This window comes from Peromyscus californicus, unplaced genomic scaffold, assembly GCF_007827085.1.
Source record: "Peromyscus californicus insignis strain IS unplaced genomic scaffold, ASM782708v3 Scaffold_21__1_contigs__length_65335640, whole genome shotgun sequence".
Taxonomy (NCBI): domain Eukaryota; kingdom Metazoa; phylum Chordata; class Mammalia; order Rodentia; family Cricetidae; genus Peromyscus; species Peromyscus californicus.
This window is the reverse complement of record NW_026294514.1, coordinates 57,885,962-57,909,200: the sequence shown is the minus strand read 5'-3', so window position 1 is coordinate 57,909,200 and position 23,239 is coordinate 57,885,962. Positions and strand designations below refer to the sequence as shown.

Sequence of the window (23,239 nt, the reverse complement as noted above, 5' to 3'; positions counted from 1 at the left end):
TTTTTTGTTTTGTTTTATTGGAACAGGTTGGTCTTGAACTCATAGCCGTCCTCCTGCTTCACTTTCCTGAGTGCTGGGATTACAGTTGTATACCACAACATCAGGCTTCTCTTTGTTTTATAAAAAATAAACTTGGCAGGATGGAATAGAGGAAATGTGTCTAAAGACCCTGTGTGTGGATAAGCAAGCTGAGGGGACAGCCAGAATAGGAAGCACCCACCTGGGTGCGAGGGACTTCCTGGCCACCATTCCAGGAAGCCATGGCTCAGGTGAGGCAGGAAAGGAGGAGAAGAGCGTTCAGAACAGGGCATATTTCAGTTCGATGGCCGCCTCCCATTGAGAGGATGGGTGGACACGTAACTGCAGAGTCTGCCCAAAGGCGAGCGTGAAGAGGGGCGGCTAATGTGTTTTAAAGCCACTTGGCCCAAATGAAATTATATAATTCAGGAAGGAACAAATCACACTGCTGGTGAGAGTTTTTTTTTTTTTAAGGTAAAAAGAAAGGAAAGTAAAAAGACGGAGTGTCTTGATGAGGGAGGAGACGCAGTTGGGGACTGCTGGCTATAAGCAAAGACGCCATCTCAAGGAGGGGCCGGGGGCGTCCGTTGCCTCCTTGGTGGCCTATAAAAGGTGAGCAGTCAGGCAGGCATCACCTCACACCCAGGCAGCCTTGTCGCCACACTCAAGGGGCAGCAGGTGAGTACCTTGGCAGTGTTGGGGGGGAGGGGGTTGCTATGACTGCCAGCAAGTCTTTTCTCTGCCATGCTCACCTGGAGACCAGGTGCGGGGACCAAGCAGGACAAGCAGAGAGAGCTACCCACGGTCTGGGGTCCAAGATCACACCCCCTCCTAGGGACTCAGACACTGAAGGGATGTCCACGGTGGAGGGCAGGTGAAGGTGTCCCACTGAGGGACACCTCAAGCAGAGACCAGAAGACACACTGAGCAGATAGGTCTACTGTGCTCCAGAAAGTGGGTGCTTGGAGGTCAAGAATCAGGGTCAACTAGCATTCTGGGCCTCCATCACCTAGCCTGAATGGATGAAGTCTCTATAATGATTCATGGTGGCACCTCCATTTCCTCTAGCTGGGGCTCCCCTGCCCAGTGTGGGACACCCCAGCAATGCTGTGAAGAGGAAGGAGTGGGCATTTTAAAGAATTCTGATGGACAGATCTTTCTGTGCGGTCAAGGAGGGGCTGGGAAGTCAAGGTCAGCTAAAGGTCTTCCTTGAAGCATTTGAGGTCCTAGAACATCTTCTAATGGGAACTGAAATGTCAGGGGTGTGGACAAGGAGGGGTACTCCAGCAGGGTACCCCTTTCCATACACAGCTGAGGACTCTCCTCTGTCACTCAAAAGGGCTCTGTGAGGAGAAGCAGGTGCCACAGACTCATTCCGGAGTCTCAGCAAACTAGGTCTGAAGTCCTGGGTTACTGTGGGGACTGTGGGGTGTGTACTCACTAGGGATGGAGGATGCTGTGTCCTCCATGGCCTGCCTGTCTCTCAGTGTCAGGAGATCCTGAGGCAAGTGTGGAGAAGGACTGGGCAGTGAAGTCTCAAACTCCCAAACCTTTAACTACCTCTGAGGTCGAGCAAATTCTTCCCCCCCACCTCTGCTGCCCTGAGGCCTTCCCATAAAACTGCTTCCCACCAAGACCTGGGTGCCTACCTCCCGGCTCCTCACACAGATGGACAGACAGGCCCAAGAAGGTCCCAAGACAGCCACTTGAGAAGTGTGGCTATGTGCACCAAACACACGCATTTGTATATCTCATGTGCACACACATGTCCCAAACACACATGTGCGTCTGCACACACAACCTAGGGTCCCAGCTTTGTGCAGACAACTTACTCTTATGCCTCGACCCCCAGGGCATCATCGAGGAAGCCAGAAGCATGGCAACTCTGAGGGCGTGGCTTCTGTGCCTGCTGCTGTTAGCCTTGGTCCTCCCAGGAGCTTCCAGCCGAGCCCACCAGCACTCCATGGAGACACGCAGTAAGTGCTTGCAGTGGACAGCCTCTCTCTCCCTCCCCTCCATACCCTCCCCAGATGCCTTGAGTGCTCAGCACCTGAGTGGGGCTTGGCCATCTCCTAAGTCAAAACTACCTTGCCATGTGCTCACTCTAGAGGCTGACCTCTTGGTAACAAGATCCTATTGAATGGGCCTCTCCCCAGAATGGTCCTGTCCTCGCCATGCCCCTACCCATCTTGGCTGGGTCCCTTAAGAGCTTAGCGGGGGCGGTGGGGTGGAATCGAGTGGGACAGGAAGGGAATGTCCCTCCTGGTATACATCTAAATTAATTTCCCGAAGCCACACCACTGACCAGATATGCCCTGGCCAGTTTCATCAGGTTGAGTGCCAACATGGCCTGGTGCCCTGGTTTCCATCAGCTTAGGGGTTCTGTGTGGGAGACACTGCACCTGTGTGCCGTGTATCCCATATGCTGCTCCGGATCTTTCCTTTCCAGCCCCTGATATCAATCCAGCCTGGTACGCAGGCCGTGGGATCAGGCCTGTGGGCCGCTTCGGCAGGAGGAGGGCAGCCCTGAGGGACGTGACCGTACCCGGCCTGCGGTGCCGGCTGAGCTGCCTCCCGCTGGATGGAGGTGCCAAGTTCTCTCAGCACTGACAAAGACAGCCGAGCTCGTGAAGACAGTGATGCTGGACCCGACGCCACCCTCCCCCTCCCTGTAGAGCCTCCCCACCCTCCCCCTCCCTGCAGAGCCTCCCCACCCTCCCCCTCCCTGCAGAACCTCCCCCACCCTTCCCCTCCCTGCAGAGCCTCCCCCACCCTCCCCCCTCCCCCTGCAGAGCCTCCCCCACCCTCTCTCTTCTCTGCTTTCCTTTAATCTAATAAAAGTGCCGCCTTCTTCACCGTACACCTGTAGCTGTGTGATAACAAAGATGTTTTCTCTCGTGGGAGGTTAGCCAGGAAAGAAGCTCAGAGCCCAGTGGCCTCCTTGGAAAGAAAAGGCTCTGACTTGCCCCCCAAACAGCTGAGACACCCTCCTTACCAGGCCCTGCGGAGCTTGGCCTGATCCCCTAATAACCCGAATTGACGGAAGGAAGGGAATGTTGATATCGGTGTTCTTGTAAATTCTTGTTCCCCCAAAGCCACACCACTGCCCAGAAATGGGGTGCCCCTTCCTTGGTCACCTGATTCCACAAGCTCCCACCCACCCAAGCTACCCTGAACGCATACTCAGCTTGCACACCACATAAGCTAGGGGGACCACACACTACAGTGTATAAGATACTTGGTCCCAAAGAAAGGCAGCGTAACTCCCCTGGTGTGACCCATGTCCTCCTCTTAGCGCATTTCCAAGACTGACTTTTAGGGCTATTGTGGGTTTGCTGCAAAAAATTAGAAGATATAGAGATGGTCCTAGGAGCTCCATCCCCAGAGCACCATTCCCAGAACCCTTCAGGACAAAGAACATTCATTACAGCCCAGGAAGCTGCATGGTGCCATTGCCCAGAACCTGTGGTGTCCACAGGGTTCATGTTCAGTACTATGCCTGCTGTCTGGGCAAATGCATCACTTGGCTCCACCAGTACAGTGACACATGGTGTCCCTCACCACCCTGAACATACCCTGTTCCTTGTCCCTTGCAGAATCCTGGCAGCCACTAACACATGTGGGCACGTCACCTTCCTTCCTGCTCAGAGGAGAATCCCCGAGAGACTTTACCCCAACCATTTTGATCCTACATGCCCCTTTCAAGTCGCACGGGGCATCTCTATACCCTTCCTCAAACGACTTTGGAGTCAGGGCACACATTTACTCTACTTGAGTACCTGAGTCAGAGTAAGGGGGATGCCTACACAACACAGCCAGTGTCCTTAGAAAGGGGGGGACACTTGGGCAAGAGCTTCATGGGAAGCTGGGGCAGCAATGAGATTCGCCTGCACAGAGGAGTGCCAGTGGCTTCTAGCAGCCTCATCAGCCAGTGCAGAGGCCTGAGCTGGCCTTCTCCCGGCTCAGAAAGTGCCATCCCACCCACAGACCATCTTGGACCTCAGCCGGGGGTCAGCTGTCTAAGCTGTTCTACTCAGGCTGCGCTCAGGGCATCTGCTGTGACTGTTGCCTAGGGAGACATGCCGTCTGCCCTTCAGTTCTTTCCGCTCCCTGTACATCTTCCAAAACCACTTGCTCCTGGGGCAAAATGACATGCCGCTGAGGTGGGCAATGGGGGTGACACTGGGAGTGGCTGGGATCTCAGATGAAGGTCTAATGACCCTCCCCACCCCCTCCCCTTCTACGCAGACTGGATCTTGTTGACAGTTCCCTGCAGGTAACAGTCGATGCTCTTACGGCAATGTTAGTAGCTGCTGTGCTTGGAGGACTATCTCCCATAGCAGTTCACCAGGAACGGACCATCTCCTTTTCCAGAAAGATAAATGGAGGCATATTCATTTTTCCACAGTCTTGGAACAGGTTTAAAGCATGCAGGAAATTCCAAAAGATGCTGTAATGACTATCCCGCCCACCTGGACTCATCAGCTAGCCTGTGTGCTGTCTTCCCACTTCCGCTCTGTGTCCTAGAGTCACCTGTACTGGGTGGTGAGCTGCAGACACCAAGACATTGTCCCCAAACAGTTCAGCACATTCCTCACAAGAATAAGACAAGATGTAAGCCCGGAAAAGTCACTAATTACGTGCGTGCATGCGTGCGTGCGTGCGTGCGCCCTATTTTTCTTAGTCCCTGATCTTATTGCTGCCTTTAGTTATAACATTGACCTTCTAAAGCACCCAGTAAGCAGTTCTTTAAAATGATCCATGCCGATTGTCCCCCTGCTGGTGTGCCTGGCTCTGCTCCTGCACTTCCTGTCATAGAAAAGACCCCGGGGCTTAGCTGGACACTGTGCTCCACTATCCAAAGGCCCTGGATCCTCTGATAGGGTCCTGGGTCCCGCCTCAACTTGCTAACCTTGATCGTGAGCTTGGGACCCTGCCTCTCAGCCATAAGAGATTTCTCCAGTGTGATTCCAGGACATCCCTGAGTTTCATCTGCCTGGTGGGGAGGAGGCAAGGAAGCTGCGTGGTACCAGATCCGTCCAGTCTTGGGCTTTCTGGTGGAGTGTGTCAAAGGGAGCATTACTCATCAGTCAAGACAGAGAGGCGATTGGCAATCAAACAGACAGGCACCCTACAAACCTCCCTGGTGTTTCCCCACTTCCTGTTTCCTCAAAGCAACGACTTTGCTCTTAGGAGGTGCACCTGAGTCTCTCTCTAGGCACTTAGGACAGAGTAGAAGGTTTTGCCTTGGGTGGTACTGGAGCACCACCTAGTGGTCATAGGTGAGCAGGGCCTCTCATCACCTCTATGAGGGGCTTGCCTGCTTGCTGGATGATTCCCAGCCCTGATGAAGACTTTGAAGATGAAGGGGACAGCCTGGGATGCCAGAATATTCACTTCCCCTACTTCACTTGGAGAGCATCATCATGTGGCCACTTTCCATCTTCTCTGGCGTCAGAAAAGCAGATGTACAGCCATCAACAAGCCTCACTAGGATGGCCGAGCAGTGGTGGCGCACGCCTTTAATCCCAGCACTCAGGAGGCAGAGCCAGGTGGATCTCTGTGAGTTCAAAGCCAGCCTGGGCTACGGAGTGAGATCCAGGAAAGGCACAAAGCTACACAGAGAAACCCTGTCTCGAAACACCCCCCCAAAAAAAAAAGCCTCACTAGAAAACAAGCCTTTCAGTGGCAGACCCACATCTGTCCAGTGGCCACAGGAGTTTCCTCTAGGTCGGGTTGGAACTACATCAGTACCCAAAATGTCAGGGTTGTTTCCAGGCCCCAGAACGGAAGCTGGAACCCTTCAGGGGTGCAGTGGACCCAGGATGCTCCCTCCAGTCCCCACCCAGGCAAGGCTCTCCCTGGACTGAGCCCCACTTGAAGTGTGAAGGCAGGAAGCTGAAATGGTTCTTTCCAGGCAAAGTCAATGAGAGCAGAGGGCACATCCCAGGCACAAACAAGCTCCTGACCAGCCTGAGCTCACTTTGCTGAGAAGTTGGAGTAAAGTGGGAAAGAGGATGTCATGTTTGTCCGTTTGCACTTACAGTGGACACAGAGGGACCACCTGCCTCAGTGAGGTAACTGTGTTCCACTTGGTGGTGTTCTCTGGGGTTTCCTCCGTTCTGTTAATTTTGTTTGTTTGTTTTGTCTTTGTTTGCTTTTTCACTGTGCAGCCCAGAAAGGCTTGTCATTCTCCTGCATCAACCTTGTGTGTCCTGGGATTAGAGGCCGATATCACCACATCCAATGACGGTGTCTCATTATTCAGACTCAACAACTTATCACACTCCTAGAAGCAAAGACAAGAAAAAAGACCAACTCTGCACCCCAAATGGCCACATTTGAAATACCTCCATCATAGCATGTGTCAAGAGAGAGACCCTCTGGGGCTTTCCTCCCTAGATAAGGACCTAGAACTGGGTTTCTCTGTAAGGATGAGAACTCTCAATGCAGATAACACAATCACCATCAGGAGAGACAGCCTACCCAGACCAATGCCCATGCCCACCCTTGTTACACTTGCCCTGTGAGCCCTCACCATGTCTGATGCCCACAAACCAGTCTACTGTGTGCAGAAGGACTGAATAGTGTGGAGCCCTCACCATGTCCGATACCCACAAACCAGTCTACTGTGTGCAGAAGGACTGACCAGTGTGACTTGTCAGGCCGGGGATCCTAGTACAACACTGTGAAGTGGTCAGATCGTCGAGACATTTAATATTTAGAGAGAAGGATGCATAGACAATATGGTGGAGGCTCTAGAGTCCGGGCAACACTAGAAAGGACCCTGGCTCTGTCCATCCACAGCTGGAAGGGGGACACTCCCATCTCAGCCACTCCAGACTCTGCCTCTCCTGGCTCACCTCACTGAGACCCACCACCTTGGGCTCATCTCTCCATGTTTTTCCTTGCACAGATGCCTTTCTCGGCCCCCCTCTCCCCTGACAACTCCCAGAACTAAGGTGGTCCAGTTATGGACCAGCGGCCCCAGGATGAAACATCTGTCTTGCCATCGCATAGACCAAAGAATGTTTCTAGTCCATGCTTCTTCTCTGTCTCATTTAACTCTTCTGTGCTGGTAGCAAGGCAGCTGAATGGGACTGCCCAGGTGGGCCAGGCACACTGGCTCAGGGCATCCAGGAATTGGGTAGTATCTGGTAAGGTGGGGCTGACAGTCTTCTGGGAGCCATCTGGCACTGGATCCTATCCCTGACAGTTCCCATCATCTTTGGCAAGCAGTTATCATGAAGGAAGCCAACTTCTGGAAGCCTCCAGGGCTCAGTCATAATCCATCTTCAACAGAGACCATGGATAGACAAAGAGCCACCAGCCTTGTTCTGAAGCTCCTGCTCGGGCTGAGGACCCTCGGAGGCACAGGCTGAGATGTCCTCCACATGCTCTCCTGTGGGGGCATCATCTATCGTGTACAGCACTGGCTCTGCCTGGCAGCAGGTTCCTGGTTCAGAACCACAGCCTCGCCTTCCTGTGAGCTGCTGTTCCCGCTGTCTCCTGCTCTCTGCAATAGCTCCTGGGCTGTGGAAAACAGAGGGTTAATGGGGAGGGAATCCCGGCCTCCAGAACCCTAACCCAAGCACTCCACCACTCCTCCTCATGACCCTCCCAGTCCCAGGAACACCAGAAGGTCCCAGGGAAGGGACCAGTGCAGCGCTCCCACACTCCAGTGGAGCGCCATCACTCACCAACAGTGCCGAAGACCTCAGACACCTGGTAGTTCAACTTGGCTGAGGTTTCCATGAATAGCAGGCTTTTGCTCTCTGCAAGTTCCTTCCCTTCCTGAAGGAGAAAGTCACTGTGTTTAAAAAGAGTCCCTCCAAAGATACCTGGTTGGCTCACAAGAAACTGGGATACACCTACAATCCCAGCACTCGGGAAGCTTGGGCAGAAAGATTGTGAGTTCCAGGCCAGCCTTGAACACATAAGACCCTGCCTCAAAACAAAAGAAGATTGGATGTGCTGGTCTGCATGTGTGTGCACACACTCTTCACACACACCTCCCCATATACACACTCCCTGTGTACCTATGTGTACATACACCTCCTACATGAATCTCCAACCAAATAGGGAACTATGATGGAATCTTCTATGTGTACTTCTACACACGAGTGCGTGTGCATGTGGGTTTGCATGTAGAGGTATTGGAGGCACATGTGTGTTTGTGCTTATGAAGAGTGTATTCATGCAGCATAACTCTGCATGTATGTGAGCATGTGTGTTTATGAAGTATGAGCATATATGTGGGTAGAGGGATCATGGGTGTGCATGCAAGTGCAATTATGTAGGTGGGTACATGAGTACATGAAGCACAGGGTGAGTGTGTGTGTGTGTGTGTGTGTGTGTGTGTGTGTGTGTGTGTGTGTTTCAAGGTCTCAAAAGTCCTCAAGTCCACAGAGACAAAGTCTCCCTCCTGCTGCCTGCCACCATGTGGCACCTGGAAGGTCACTTCTCGCTCCTCATCGAGGTCCGTTTTGTTGCCGACCAGCATCACTACCACCTCTCCTGGCTGGAACTCCTTCTCCAGGTCCTCCAGCCACTGTTGAGCCTTGTGAAAGGAATCCTAAAGAGACAGAAGAGAAACCATGTTGGAGTTCCCCTTGCTGCACCAGAAGAGCAAAGCAGGTGTCCCTTGAGGGTATGTGGCTACATCGAGGCCTTTTCCCAGAATGCAATGCCAAGGGACTGCTCTGCTCCTCCGGGAGGGCAGCCAGGATGGGTTGACCCTGGTAGGGGAGGGCTATGCAACCCAGCAGCACACCAGAGAGCCAGGGATGTGGAGGTCACAGGGCATTTGGGGTCAGGAGCTGCCCTCTGGACACCATTTTGTTCAGGAGAGTTTGAGGGAACTGTCATCACCCCAACCCAGTTCCTAACTGCAGCTCCTCATAGGCCAGGTGGGGGGACTCGGCCCCAGGTCCTTTGGCACCCTTCTCCTGACCTCTGGCATCAAGGCTGATGTGGGGACCCCTCTCTCCACACTCCTGTACCTGCGCCCAACACATACTTTCTGGGTGCACTGCAACTGTTTATCTGAGACCCTCTCCCAGGCTTCTTGTACCCAGTATGTCTTCCTGCCTCCTGCCCAGTATGCCTGGTCCCCCCTTCTCTACCTCCAGTTAGAGGCTCTGGGGCAGCAAGCTCACCCTACCCTAGGCCAGACTGGACACACACGGACATGTGAGTCCAGTTCTTCAGTGTCATTTCCACGCATGCTCTGTGTTCTGCACCCCCTGGTGATACGAGATGGGTGGCCTATGGCGTAGGCTGGGTCTGTAACAGCCCCTTACCATCTCAGCAGCACACCAGCACCAGTGATGGCGGTACTGTGGGGAAAGGGGTGTGCCAGGAGACTGCAGAGAAACAGGGCCTAACTTTGGGTGTGAGGGGCTGCCAAGAGGGCTTCCTGAATGAGGTGAGTAGTATGGCCTTAATAGTCCCTTTTTGCTCATATGGAAGTTCCCACAAAACATGGTGCCAGTCCTGCTTTCTCGCCATTGATCCCTGAAGAAAGCAATAAACAGTACAGTTGCCCGGGGAAGGAGGCGGGGTTAACCCTACCTTCCGAGTGATGTCGTACACCAGGAGCGCAGCATTGGCACCCCTGAAGTAGAGGTGGCAGACGCTGTGGTACTTCTCCTGGCCAGCCGTGTCCCAGATCTCAAGCTTCAGAGATGAGGAGCCCACATCCACCACCTTCGTGAAGAACGCACCTGTAGCAAGGAGGCCAATGAGTGTTTCTGGGGATAAGATGGTCATCCATGGCTCCTAGTGTGTCACGGCAGTCTATGGTCAGCAGCCCAGTGAGAGGCAGCTAGGCACATGCTGATGGAGGCTGAGTGAATGCCTGTTCTGGAAGCTGGAGCTTCCCTGTAAAGCAAAGCGCAGCTGGCAACTATTTTGTGTCCCTTAGGTTTCCACTTGGGGTGGAGCTAAACTGTTGGGGTGAAGTGAAGGACCCCGAGCTAAGAATGACACGGAAGGGACCTCCAGCAATGAACAATCTGGCATGTCTCCGCAGTGTCCAGCGATGCAATGAACTCTAAGGATCCTCCTGCCTCAGCTCAGGTCCATGGGCCACTCAGCCGCCCATCCCATTCTGAAGCCACCCTCAGTCACCAGAAGCCAGCCTCCTCAGCTTCCCTCCCCTGATGGCTCCTTTGCTGCTGTCCTCTCTTCTGCACCTAAAAATCTCTCGGGAATTACTTAATTCTGCAGCCGTCAGCCCAGGGAGCACCCGCTGTGCTCCCCACCTTCTCCTGAGTGCTCTGTGCAGCTCCCGGGGCCTCCTTTCCTCACTCAGGCACCTGCTTAACCAATCGCAGAGACTGATTCCAACCCCTTCACATAACACGCAATCCATCTTTTCCTTGAAGATATTTGTTCTTGAGCTTTGCTTTCCAACACTGAATTTTGATTCTTAATTATGCGTCTATGTGTAGGTGTTGGGTGGGTTTGGGCACATGCATGCGGTGCCTATAGAGACAAGAAGAGAACACTGGATCCTCTGGAGCTGGAGCTAGAGATGGGTATGAGCTGTCCACTTGGTGGGGTGGGAATAGAACCCGGGTCTTCTGGAAGAGCAGCATGTGTCCTTAACCAATGACCCATCTCTCCCGCCCTGGTGTGATTTTTAATTAGTCATTTAATGGTACCAAAAACTCCTATGTCAAGTGTGGGAGCTCCTAGAGGAGCTGGAAGGAAAGAGCTAAGGGGAATCAGGGAGCCCAGGACATGCAGGGTCAGCAGAGGCCAAGAGCTTCACTCGGAGTCACTTCCCCACACAGACCCAAGGTAGGTATGGAGCCACCTGGGGAGAATCTGGGAGACAGACCTCCATGGGTGAAATGAAACTTCCAGCCCAAGGACACTGAATAAGTATCCTGGGGCTGGTATGACAATGACCACAGAGCAGCTTAAAACAGGAAATCCATTCTTACAGTTCTAGAAGCCAGAGGTCCCAAGTCAAGCTGTGGACAAGGTCAGTTCCTTCTCATGGCTCTAGGGGAGAACCCATTCCTACCTCTCTCCAGCTTCTAGGGACTCTAACAACCTCTAGTGTTCCTTGGCTATGGATTTACCATCCCTATCTGGCCTCTGGCCTCACCTGATGTCCTAGTTAGCTCCAAGTGACAACTTGACACAGTCTAGAGTCATTTGAAAGAGTCTCAACAGAGGGCCTGCCCAGATCAGATTGGCCTGTGGCCATGTCTGTAAGGGATGGTCTTGACTGATGATTGACATGAGAGGGCCCGGCCCACTGTGAGGGATACTATCCCTAAGCAGGAGGTTCTGGACTGTCTAAGAAAACAAGCTGAGGGGCTGGAGAGATGGCTAAGAGCACTGGCTGCTCTCCCAGAGGCCCAGAGTTTGATCCCCCGGATCCATATAGTAACTAACAACCATCTGTAACTCCAGTTCCAGGGTCTTCAACATGATGCGTGGACATACATGCAGTCAAAATACCATACACATAAATTAAAAATAAAAATTTTTTTTTGAAAAGGAAGATGAGCATGAGCCTAAGAGAGAGCCAGAGAGCAAGCCAGCAAGCAGCATCCTCCGTGGTTCCTGCCTCCAGGTCCTGCCTGAGCTCCTTCGGTAACGGATTGTGATCTAGAGGGGTAAGCCAAGTGAGCCCCTCCCCCCTCCAAGTTGCTTTTTGTCAATGTGTTTCGTCACAGCAACAGAAATGAAGCTACAGCACCCGCCTCCCCTCACTAACCCTGTACCCTCGCTTCCTCTCTTGAGAATGACAGTCACGGAATCGGAGGACCTAAGTCCAAGGTGTTAGCATCTCCATAGAAGGCATCACAATCCGCAGGCTTGTGAGTTAGGGCTTGGTCATCTCTGGGGGCACATTTCCATCCACTTTGCAAAGAGCAGAGATAGGGCTGGCTGGATAGAACTGTCTGGAAAGATATGGATTCTCTCTGGGAATTGGAGCCACATCTCAGCAGACACTGACATAGGCTGTGTAAACCTGAGGGTCCATGAACATGAGGTCTGACTAAACTGCTCTTCACTCAAAGCTGCAGCCTCCTGTGGAGAGCAGAACACTGGGCTCCCAGCTCACATGGCTACTGCTGGGCACTGACCGTCCAATGCAGTTGGCACCCCAGTGCAGGGGAAGGCCTGGGGTGGCCTTGGACACAGATGCCTCTCAGCTTCATGGGTCTCGACAACTTGCTTAAACTTCCAATATCTTGTTTTCCTCCTGTTTAACATGACCCAATGTTTCCCTCCCCCAGAGTGGTCATAAAACCCTGAGAGAAAGCATATGTAATGTCAGGTCTGTCGTAGCAACTTCTACTTCCTCTTCCTGTACCCCCTGGACTGTTGTCATAGCAACATTGGTGTTTAGTCCACAATCTGGTCTGTTCATTCTCACTTCTGATCATGTTTCTGGCTTTGGAGTCAACTGGGGGTTATTCTGATAAACGTTGTCTTGTCTCTAAGGCTGGTAAGAGAGCTCAGTGGGTAAGAGCACTTTCTGCCTAAGGATAAGGACCCAAGTTCTCAGCACCCACATAAAAAACAAGGCACAGGGACTAGAGAGATGGCTCCGAGGTTAAGAGCACTGGCTCCTCTTCTAGAGGTCCTGAGTTCAATTCCCAGCAACCACATGGTGGCTCACAACCACCTATAATGAGATCTGGTGCCCTCTTCTGGCCTGCATGCATCCATACAGGCAGAACACTGTATACATAATAAATAAATAAATATTAAAAAAAAGAGCAAGGCACAGCCTCATGCAGCCCTGAAATCTCAGCACTGTGGGGTGAGGGGTAAGGGTAGGGGGCCAGTGTGGGGGGGGGAACAGGAGGGATAGGAGGATCACTTACTGCTAGCCTAGCTCTAGGTTCAGTGAGAGGCCCTCTCTCAAGAGAATAAGGTACAGAGTAACAGAGCAGGACACTAGGCATCCTCCTGCAGCCTCTGTGTGGGCATGCATATATGTGCACACATACTATACATACACACACAGAAAGGGAGACAGGGAGGGAGGCAGGCAGGCAGGCAGGGAGGGAGCGGGGAGAGCCAAGCACCACGTGGGTGTAAAACTCAGATCTGCCTTCTCCGTTGACAATCTCTGTCCCCCATTTTCCTTTCCAGTTTAACCACGGTGGCCGGGAGTCCTCAGAGTCAAATCCGGGTAGTATGGCTTCCCACTCGAGCTACAACCCATCAGCCAGTGCTGAGATGTTTACACAGCAGAGCTGAGCCTTCCTGGGGAGAAGGGAGGGGTCACCCCATCAGGCCTGGCTGGACAGAGTGCCAATCCCTGCGGCAGTGAGTTTTGGGGGAGAGATGGATGCATTAATAAGATGCAGCATGAAAGGAGAGACCCAAGACACTGAGGACAAAGCTTCCTGTCACTTGTGGGATAATAATAATAATAATAATAATAATAATAATAATAATAATAATAATAGAACCAGGCTGAGGTGACTGGAGGCTCATGGACCCTAAGAGAGAACCCATTGCTATATTTTGCTAAGTGGACACAATACCAAGCTGCCTTCGAAGAAGTTATCTCTGTGCCCATAGATTAGTGCAGATCTTAGCCCTCATCAGTGGACACCAGTAAATACAGAGGTCTGCAACTGGTCAAACTGGAGGAAAAGGTGACTGTGGAGTTCTCTGCCCTTATTGAGACACCGACATCACACTCCTCCCCATGGCTGGGGGAGCATCAGAGCGGAGCCAGGGCTTAGGGAGGAACACCATGCAACAGTGTCTCTTGGTCCTGGCAAGGATGTTGCACCCCTGAGTCACAGCGGCTGTGGTTGCTCCGTAGGATGAAGGGAGTCAGCATCCCAGCATGAATGGGGGATGCTCAGGAGGCCTCCCTCTCTCTGAGGAGCTGTTGGAAATAGATGGTTGCTGGGGGAAGGAGAAAGGTTTTCTGCAGGGATGTGGCCCCTGGTAAGTTGCTCATTCTCCAGGAGATGGCCCTACGCTCATGTGCTTAAGGGCAACACTAACTGGCCTCAGTGGGTTACCCAAAAGAAGAGGAAGAGAAAGAGGACATGAAGCTAGGTTGTGGTGTGGGACTTCTGGAGGAGTTGGAAGGGGGAGTGGGGGAGTGCGTGGCTGGGTTTGGGGTGGGGGTGAAATTCTCAAAGAATACAATTCAAATATTATGTCTTTTTTTTTAATGTATACAGGTGCTGTGTCTGCATGTATGCCTGCAGACCAGGAGAGGGCATCAGACTGGGAGCTGCCATGTGGGCGCTGGGAATTGAACTCAGGACCTCTGGGAGAGCAGCCAGTGCTCTTAACCACTGAGCCATCTCTCCAGCCCTGCTTGTCTTCTAACACAGCAGAGCGACTCCGTGAAAGGGAACCTAATTAGAGACGAACTCCTCAGGGCAGAAGCGGACTTCGTGGCTCCGGATCACTGCTGTCTAGCGGCCCACACTCGTCAGAAGGGCAGCGAAGTGAGTGAGAGGCTCAACCTGCTGCCCGGCGTGTGACCTCCAAAACCAGTCCATTTTAACATCCGCTAATGGCGGCAGCTAAAAGCAGAGGCAGCTGGAGGGTCGTTTAGCTCTGCCCTGGCTCTCTAAGGACTGTCAAGGTGTCTTTTAAAAACTAATTTCCAGGGCTGGAAAGCAGCTCATGGTAGAGTGCTTGCCCCGTATGCATAAGTGCATTCCCAGCAGAGAGCCTCGGCACGAGGGACCCCTCCTACCCAGGCCAGCCCCTGATCACACCACAGCTCATTCTCCCTGACTGGGTTCCTGGAGGCAGGACCATCCACTTAGGGAGCTAAGGAAACCCTGGTGGGTATTGAATAACAAAAATGACAGGCATGGCCAGGCAGTGGTGGAGCACGCCTTTAATCCCGAGTGCAGAGTTAGGCGGATCTCTGTGAGTTCGAGGCCAGCCTGGTCTACAGAGCGAGATCCAGGACAGGCACCAAAGCTACACAAAGAAACCCTGTCTCGGAAAAAAAAAAAAAAAAAAAGACAGGCATGGAGGGGGCTCTCTAACCTGTCCTTGCTCCAAATTAAAGCACGCCATGTATGACAGCGCCCACTTATCATCACAGACCATGAGAAGCAGAAGCATGAGGATGGAGAGTTCCAGGCCAGCCTGAGCTACACAGTGAGACCTTGTCTCACATATGTACATACAGCAAGCACACAGAGAGGCTTCCCCTCTCTTCCCTTACAGCATCCCCAGCCCCAGCCCAGTCCCAGTGGACCAAATCCAAGTGGAAAGGGGGTCAGTCTTTGATGTTGATGAATTGCAGACAGTGTGAAGTGAGAGCTACAATTATAAGGACTCAGTGAGAATCAAGGGAAGCTGAGGGAAGCCTAGGTACATGATGTCGGGCAGAGAGCAAGTCCTCAATAGAGTGAATTATTAGGGGGCTTCATTAGCTGACTGGAGGACAGCTAGAAAGGAGGCCCATCTCAGGCTGCCCTCACTGCCAGTCCCCCACACTCAGGGGGACTTCTGGGACCTTCTAGGATCCAGAACCTCGGTGCCCAGATCTACACACACCAATGCCAGCCGAAGCCTGACCCCTAGTGAAGGTTGTTTACATGCACTTCGGGAATAGTGTGCCTGCCTGCCCTTGATGGACAGCCCGCCCCTCCCTGCAATCCCGGCACACCCAGCCTTGGGTTTCAGGACAGGGGCCATCCTGAGGTGGACCACATTCCCATTTGCCCCTGCCAGGGCTCTCCTCACTTACACCCCACAGTCGGCAAGACGCTGCTGAAGTCCTGCTTCATGTAGCGAAGGGCCAGGCTGGTCTTGCCCACAGAACTGCTTCCAAGCAGAACCAGTTTGCTCACGTAGGGCTGGCCAGAAGTAGTGCTGGCCTGTGGCAGCCCACCAGCCTGCGCCATGGCCTGCAAACAACCACAGAAGACAGAGGAGGGTGGAAAACCTCAGCAAAGTCCAACACACACAACGTGCATGCCCGTGCGCGCGCACACACACACACACACACACACACACACACACACACACACACATACACACTGGGGTGGGGGTGAGGGGGTCTGCTTCTTAGATGGAATACCTTAAACAGAGCTCCAAAAGCAGCTGTGCTGGGGAACCGCTGCATGAGAAGGGGCTGTGGACCCTCACTACAATGGCCTCCACCAGCGTCACATGGGCTTTTTATCCTAACTCACTCACTGCTTCCAAGCACCCAAGAGAGGTCAAAAGCACCTGAGCACCTCTCGGTTGTCCCTGATGTTTCCAAACCAACCCGTGAAAGAGGAATTTAAAAAAAAAAAAGGCACCCTCATTATCAACATCCCAGACCACCCCCCCCCCCCAGACGCCCCAGACCCAAGCAGGTGCAGCTCTCTTCCTGTCAGCATCAGCCTATGCTTCCCAAGACTTGCCAGTTCCTTTTCCCTCACATCCTCTGTTTTCCGATTAAAACTTTGCTCTGCAATGGGAGGCAGGTAATCTTCCTAGGACCAGGAATGGTGAGGCACACCTACAATCTCAGTGTGCCGGAAGCTGAGGATGGAGGGTGTCAAATTTGAGACCTGTCTGGTCTACACAGTAAGACTCCATCAAACAAGAGGGAGGAGGGGATGAAGGGAGAGAAGGAGAAATAGAAGGGAGGGAGAGGGATGGGGTGGGGGAGATATCTGTGACTCAGGACCTCAACACACCGTCCATTCTTTTGTCTCTGAGGCCTCAGAGCCCAGCTCTGCAGTGAAAACACAAAAGCCCGCATGGTGTTAATGGCAGCACCTTCCAGGCATACACCAGACCGCAGCAACAGATGCAGGAGCTTCGTGCCCCGTACTCACTCCCACAGGACCTCCCAAGCTCCCAAAGGAAACCTCCACACAGATCCGTGAGCTCTCTCTTTTTGGGGGAGTGGATGGGTGGGTTGTTTGTTTGTTTTTCCTGAGACAGGGTTTCTCTGTGTAACAACCTTGGCTGTCCTAGAACTCACCTCGTAAACCAGGCTGGCCTCAACCTCACAGAGATCCTCCTGCCTCCGCCTCCCGAGTGCTGAAATTAAAGGCATGCATCACCACACCTGACACCTTCCTTTACAACTAACCCATGTGTGAAGACACCAGGTTTCTTGTGCCCCAGCCTACTGCCGGCAACCTCCCTGTGTTGTCCTGGCTACGGATATGCCTGTGAGCGCTGGATGGGGTTGTCCTGGCTACAGATATGCCTGTGAGCTCTGGATGGGGTTGTCCTGGCTACGGATATGCCTGTGAGTGCTGGATGGGGTTGCCCTGGCTACAGATATGCCTGTGAGCTCTGGATGGGGTTGTCCTGGCTACGGATATTCCTGTGAGCTCTGGATGGGGTTGTTCTGGCTACGGATATTCCTGTGAGTTCTGGATGGGGTTGTGGTTCAGGACAGAGATCTGTCTCATCTCATGTAGACAGCACAGGGCAGGACGTTTTATGAGTGTGGTGTGCACACTTCACAGAAGGCAGATAATATCTGGTGGTCTCTTTTTAATGTTTACAGTCATTAGGGTCCTCTGCCCGGGTCTGCTGTATCACAAAGAGAATGAAAAAACGATGAGACTGTGGAGTCATCCCCGTGTTTATTATCTGGACCACTTCTAGGAATGTCCCCTAATTAATGTCTACACCTATTATGGATGGCTAGTCTCTCAAATAAAGCCTTTCTCCCACCACAGCGGGCAAAGGATAGGTGGAAACCGAGAAGGGGTAAAAGGAGGACAGACAGGAACCACAACACAGACCACTTGGGACTGTGGTAACCGAAGAAAAGGGCACCGCATAGACACCAAGTCTCTCTCAGAGTCCTTTACCAAGGAGCAGTTGTAGAGAGAAAAGCTGGAGCCCGAGAGAGAAGGCTCCAGGGTTCCTCTGCCCCTGGGAAGGAGCTCAGGCCAGCAGCACAGACGTGGGGCCCATCCCAGGGACCTCTAGAGTTTCCCCATGTTCTGGTTGCAGGGCAGGATCAGAAACAACTAAATTCCCTGTTTAAAGCTTTTTACAATCCTGTTCACCCATGTGGTGGTGTGAATAAAAATGCCCCCCATGGGCCCATAGGAAGTGGTACTGTTAGGAGATGTGGCCTTGTTGAAGTGGGTGTGGTCTTGTTGGAGGAAGTCAATGTCACTGTGGGGGTGGACTTTGAGGTCTCAGAAGCTCAAGCCAGGCCTAGTGGCTCACTGTCTCTTCCTGCTGCCTGGGTTCCTTCTCCAGTACCACGTCTGCCTGCATGCTGCCATGCTTCCTGCCATGATGATAATGGACTAAACTTCCGAACTGTAAGCGAGTCACCCCAATTAAATGTTTTCCTTTGTAAGAGCTGTGTAACACAAATCTTAGATGGTCTTATAATAAAAAACCCAGAGCCAGATACTGGGGTGAAAGCTGAAAGATCAGAGAAGCAGAGCAAGCCACAGCGAACCTCACCTCACCAACTCCTCAGCCGATCCTGTTTCCTCTGACTGAAATCCTCTGATTTCAAAAGGATCTCAGCTGAACTGCTTCAGTTCCTGCTTCCTCACACTTTATATACCCTTCTCCGCCCTGCCGTCACTTCCTGGATTAAAGGTGTGTGTCACCACTGCTTGGCTCTATTTCCAGTGTGGTCTTGAACTTACAGAGATCCAAATGGATCTCTGCCTCCCAAGTGATAGGATTAAGGGTGTGTGCCACCATTGCCTGACCTCTATGTCTAATTGAGTGGCTGGCCCTGTCCTCTGATCCTCAGGCAAGTTTATTAGAGTACACAATATATCATTATAGAGTTACCATGGTCATTATGTCTCTCCAGAGCAATAAAACCCTAACTAAGACAACCCAACATCACAAAAGTTAATTAACTTAAAATTAAAATACAGATGACCAAAGCCTGAAGCCAAGTCCAAGAGCCACGGCTAGAGTTGCCTGTGTTTCTTCAAGTGTGGCAACAAGGCCTAGCATATAGTAGGTGCTCATCACACACCTAAGCAATGGATGGATGCATGCATGTACGCATGTAGTGGGTGTATGCATGGGTGAGTTGAAGGATACATGGGTGAGTGAGTAGATCTATGGGTGGGTAGATAGCTGATACGTGGAAAGATGGGCTGCATGCATGGGTGCATAGATGGAGATGAGTGAGCATGTGCGTGGATGATGGGTGAGTAAATCGATAGGTGGATAGATAGGTGGGTAAGTGGGTAGGTGACTGGTTGGAGTGGACGGATGGGTTAGTCAGTTGACTGAAGGGTGGATAGACAGGATGAACACTTTACCCAGCACCTGTGTTTTGAAATCTCTGACTGAACGGAGAGAATGAAACAGAAAGACAGACAGAGAGACACAGAGAGAGAAAGAGAGAGCAAGCAGTCAGCCTCCAGGATGACATGTGCAGCCTCCACCCAGAAACTCCACCCTTTGAGCCTAAGGGCAAGCCAGAGTCCAGAACCCTGAGTAGGGACCAGGAGAGACAAGCTGTCTTGGAGTTCAGGCACTGACTGCCAGGAGCCATCCACCAACTCCACACCAAACAGGTCAGGTCTCTTCCTCACTAAAGATCTGGTCGTACTCACTGCCACCAGAGTCAGACAACTCTCGTCAGCAACAACCTCCTGCCTGATGTCACACCTGTCACCCCAGCTCCTCTACCATGTCTCCACCTCCGACAACGAGCAGCATAGACCGTAGGCCTGCCATCATAGAGCCTCACTCCCTGCGTCCCCTTGGTTGAAGTGGTCTCGGCGTGTAAATAAATATGCCTGTGTTATCAGTGGCTCGGCTCTCTCACTGGGTTGTGACCAAGACCCCGAAACTGGATTGCCTTCAGTGAGCATGTCACAGCCACTGAGGGAACAACAGGTGCTCACTCTCTCCTGAACGAACCCGGAAGTGACTCCACAGATTCTAACTGGATCAATGTGCTTTCTTCCCCCCCCCCCTTCCGCCCCGTCCCCCTAGGCTCCCATGCCAGTCACACTCCCATTGCAGATGCTGGTTAGAAAAGTGCCCGGTGTACTTGCAGAAAGGGAGACAGCGGAGCCCCAAGAGGCACCTTCACGGGTCACTGTGGGGCCAACCTGGACATGGCTCAGATAGGGCTGCAGAGGGTGCAGCTGCCAGGGCCCTCCAGAGAGAAACACGGTGGGTGGTGTGTTCTCCGAGCCCACCTGCTCCCGCACAAAGACACCTGCCAAAGCTGAGCAGGAAGCCTAAGGGGCTGGCACAACCTCCACGGGACAAAGGCCCAGCAGCTTTTCCAAGGCCAAGACACAGAACGTGGAGCTGGAGCCTGATGTTCGTATGTTCTCGGGGACTCCTGAGGCACTAGCTTGGTCCTAGGGGCTGTAGGGTGGCAGGATGTGCCAACAGCCTCAGGAACGGTACAGACGATCCCTGCCTTTGCACCTCCAAATCAACGTTGATGTGTTACCATAAGCCTATCATCCCAGCACTCGGGATGCTGAAGCAGGGGGCTGCCACAAGTTTCAAGCCAAAAAAAAAAAAAAAAAAAAAAAACCACCACAGCTAAATAAATAATCGTTCAGCCTTAATGTGATCATATACCCCACCCTAAAATCATAAAACTTGTTCATAACATCAAATGCAGTGTCCACACAGCTCTGTCAGATTCCTACAATTACCTCACTGTAATGCTTCATTTCCCTATTAACGGATTTTTTCTGGTATTAATTACTTTTCTCTGTGATAGATAAAACCACAGCAGAAGTTTTTCTGAGTAACTATGTGCTGCAAGCTTCCAATAAACAGCAGCAAGAACTCTCTGTACGGAGAGAAAGGTGGAAGTGTGGTGTCTGCCCCCTGCTCTAGAATCTAGATCTTTCTGAAGGCAGTGGCAGCCAGGCTGTGACTAGGACTCTTTTCTCATCCCGACTTGGTGCTTCCTCAGCTAGCACAAGCCTGCCTCTCTTCCACCAAAGAAAAAACATTCAAGGAAGGAGGGAGTCCAGGGAGGCTGCACCCCATCCTCCTTGCCCAGATCCTCAAAGCTGCTGTTCCCTCTTGACACTCTGAACTTCAGAACAATGCGGCATTTGATACGAGAGGAAAAGCGAGGCGCAGATTAGAAGGGAGTTTTGGAAGGAAGTGTGCCAAGCTCCTCTGTTACTGCTTGAGCCTCTGCTGCCGTCTGAGAAGGCCTCCTTAGAAGGCGCCTCCTCACACTGGCAGTTTATGCTCAAGGAAAATTCAAATGGAATTTCCTTCCCAGAGTATGACCTCGAGAGCCACCCGTGATCCGAACAAGGACACTGTTGGCCCGGGACAAACACAAGGAGTGTATTGTTTCAGCTCTGCCTCTGATTAAGCTCCTGAGTACACAGGGATACACACCTGCATGCATGTATACACACACACACACACACACACACACACACACACACACACACACACACACAGCACTCTGCAAAGTACAGTTAAAACAATGACTCACCTGTTCACTTTGAGGAAGTTCAACAAACCATCATCCCACAGGACTCCAGCTGGCTCCCCTACTTCCCTTCTCCTGCCCACTGGCTATGCTTCTTCCCTTGGGTGCGAGATGGGCTGGTCAGGGGCCTTCCGGGGCAGGATGGGAGGAGCTGTGTACCACTGGACAAGTAGTACAGAGCAAAGGAAGTAGGAAGGCCGCCTCCTGCCAGGTCAGGCCTCTCTCTCTACTCTTCCTGTAAACCCCAGGGCAAAGTCCCCACATGATCATGTGATCACCTGGGACAGAGAAGGCTAGAAGTCACATTCTGGTTCTCTCTGGCCTCACCCAGCTGCAGCCCAGAATTTCACCCATTTCCGGTCTTACCTGTCACGGCTCCTTACACCCTCCTTACATCCGAAAGCATCACAGACTTGGCCAACAGCTCTTCAGTTACTTGAGCTCACTTCTTAACTCTTTATACACACAGCTCAGGTATGGGGCAGTGTCCCAGGTGGGCAGGTCCAGGGACCAGAGCCTGGGAATGGTGTGCCTTGGGCAGGAAATTGCCTAGGTAGGGCTGGAGAATCAATTCCCAGAAGGAGAAACTCTAGACCGAAGGAAGATGGAGATTAGGTTTACTGGGGTCGTTCAGCCATGAATCCTGGGTAAATAGTTATTCTCTCTGTGCTCAGAACTCACCTCGATCTCTAGCTTGGGTTCCCAAGCACCATGAATGGGAGCGCAGCTGTCTCAGGTTCCCAAGAGGCTTTCCAACAGTCCCTGACCACATCAGAGATTAAATAGAGGGCCAAGGACATACATCTAAGCAGTCCCAGACAGGTGTGGTCCCATCCCCATCCATCACTGACCCATCCTCATTTGAGCTTCAGTCTTGTGTGTGTGTGTGTGTGTGTGTGTGTGTGTGTGTGTGTGTGTGTGTGTGTGTGAATATATATATTTGGTTTTTGCTTTTTCAAGACAGGGTTTCCCTGTGTAGTCCTGGCTGTCCTGAACTCCCTTTGTAGACCCGGCTGGCCTCGAACTTACAGAGATCTACCTGCCTCTACCTTCCGAGTGATGGGATTAATTGGCTTATTAAGGATGGGTGGCCAGACCTTCCTTGGGACACAGGTTGGATACCCCAAGTCTGATAAATAGCTTGACAGACTGTAGTGGAGGGCTCTGAGGAGGAATTGGGCCCACAAGACAGTCCCTTCATACAGGTCCTGAAGATTGGGAAGGTTTCACAGCACAGCAGCTGAGCTCCCAGAGTCCCCTGCAGGATACAGGAAGGTGGTGGGGAAGTGGATGTATGGCCACCATAGCCACAGCTGGCCCTTTGATGTGCCCCTTCTGGGAGTCCATAGCTAGAGACTAGTAGAAAGTGCTCTGAGCAGGAGACCTGTGGTGTCTGTGAGGAGGGAGGAGCCATGGCAGGGGTCATGGCCTGACCTGGTCTGGATCCTAACAATGTCCACTTACAACAGTAACTCTGCTTTCAAGGAAGAAAGGGAAGACATCACACTTGGGAGGGGAGGTAAGAGGATGAGAGTGTAAGCAGAACTCCTGGAAGGAGGCTGTGTCTGCAAAGACTGATTGACTAGTTAGCTGTTCTGTATGGAGAGGGTGGAATGTTGCAGGTCCAGAGGCTAATGACCTTATCTCAGGCTAGCTCTAGCCCTGTGAGTAGCCATTCCTTGCCCTGTCCCTTGTGCTGGGACTAACATCTTATCACTAATAAATAAAAACTGTTTGGAATCCTAACAGACGCCAGCATCCCTGACCCAGAAGCTAAGTACATGGTCAGATAATATCTGAAGCCTATGG

At 52.2% G+C, this 23,239-nt stretch overlaps 2 protein-coding genes across 2 annotated transcripts; one reads left to right on the top strand and one right to left on the bottom strand.

Annotated features, from left to right (window-relative positions):
- The first annotated feature begins 1,429 nt into the window (after positions 1 to 1,429).
- Prlh (prolactin releasing hormone) lies at positions 1,430 to 2,687 on the top strand. The gene is made up of 2 exons (XM_052749299.1): positions 1,430 to 1,994; positions 2,468 to 2,687. Exons 1-2 carry the CDS (start codon positions 1,772 to 1,774, stop codon positions 2,626 to 2,628), a joined length of 384 nt encoding a protein of 127 aa, XP_052605259.1. The 5' UTR covers positions 1,430 to 1,771; the 3' UTR covers positions 2,629 to 2,687.
- Positions 2,688 to 6,715: 4,028 nt separating this feature from the next.
- Positions 6,716 to 21,721, bottom strand: Rab17 (RAB17, member RAS oncogene family). The gene is made up of 6 exons (XM_052749298.1): positions 21,434 to 21,721; positions 15,740 to 15,899; positions 9,592 to 9,743; positions 8,468 to 8,593; positions 7,719 to 7,812; positions 6,716 to 7,551 (listed from the first exon to the last, which is right to left on the bottom strand). Exons 2-6 carry the CDS (start codon positions 15,894 to 15,896, stop codon positions 7,436 to 7,438), a joined length of 645 nt encoding a protein of 214 aa, XP_052605258.1. The 5' UTR covers positions 15,897 to 15,899; positions 21,434 to 21,721; the 3' UTR covers positions 6,716 to 7,435.
- Between the last annotated feature and the right edge of the window lie 1,518 nt (positions 21,722 to 23,239).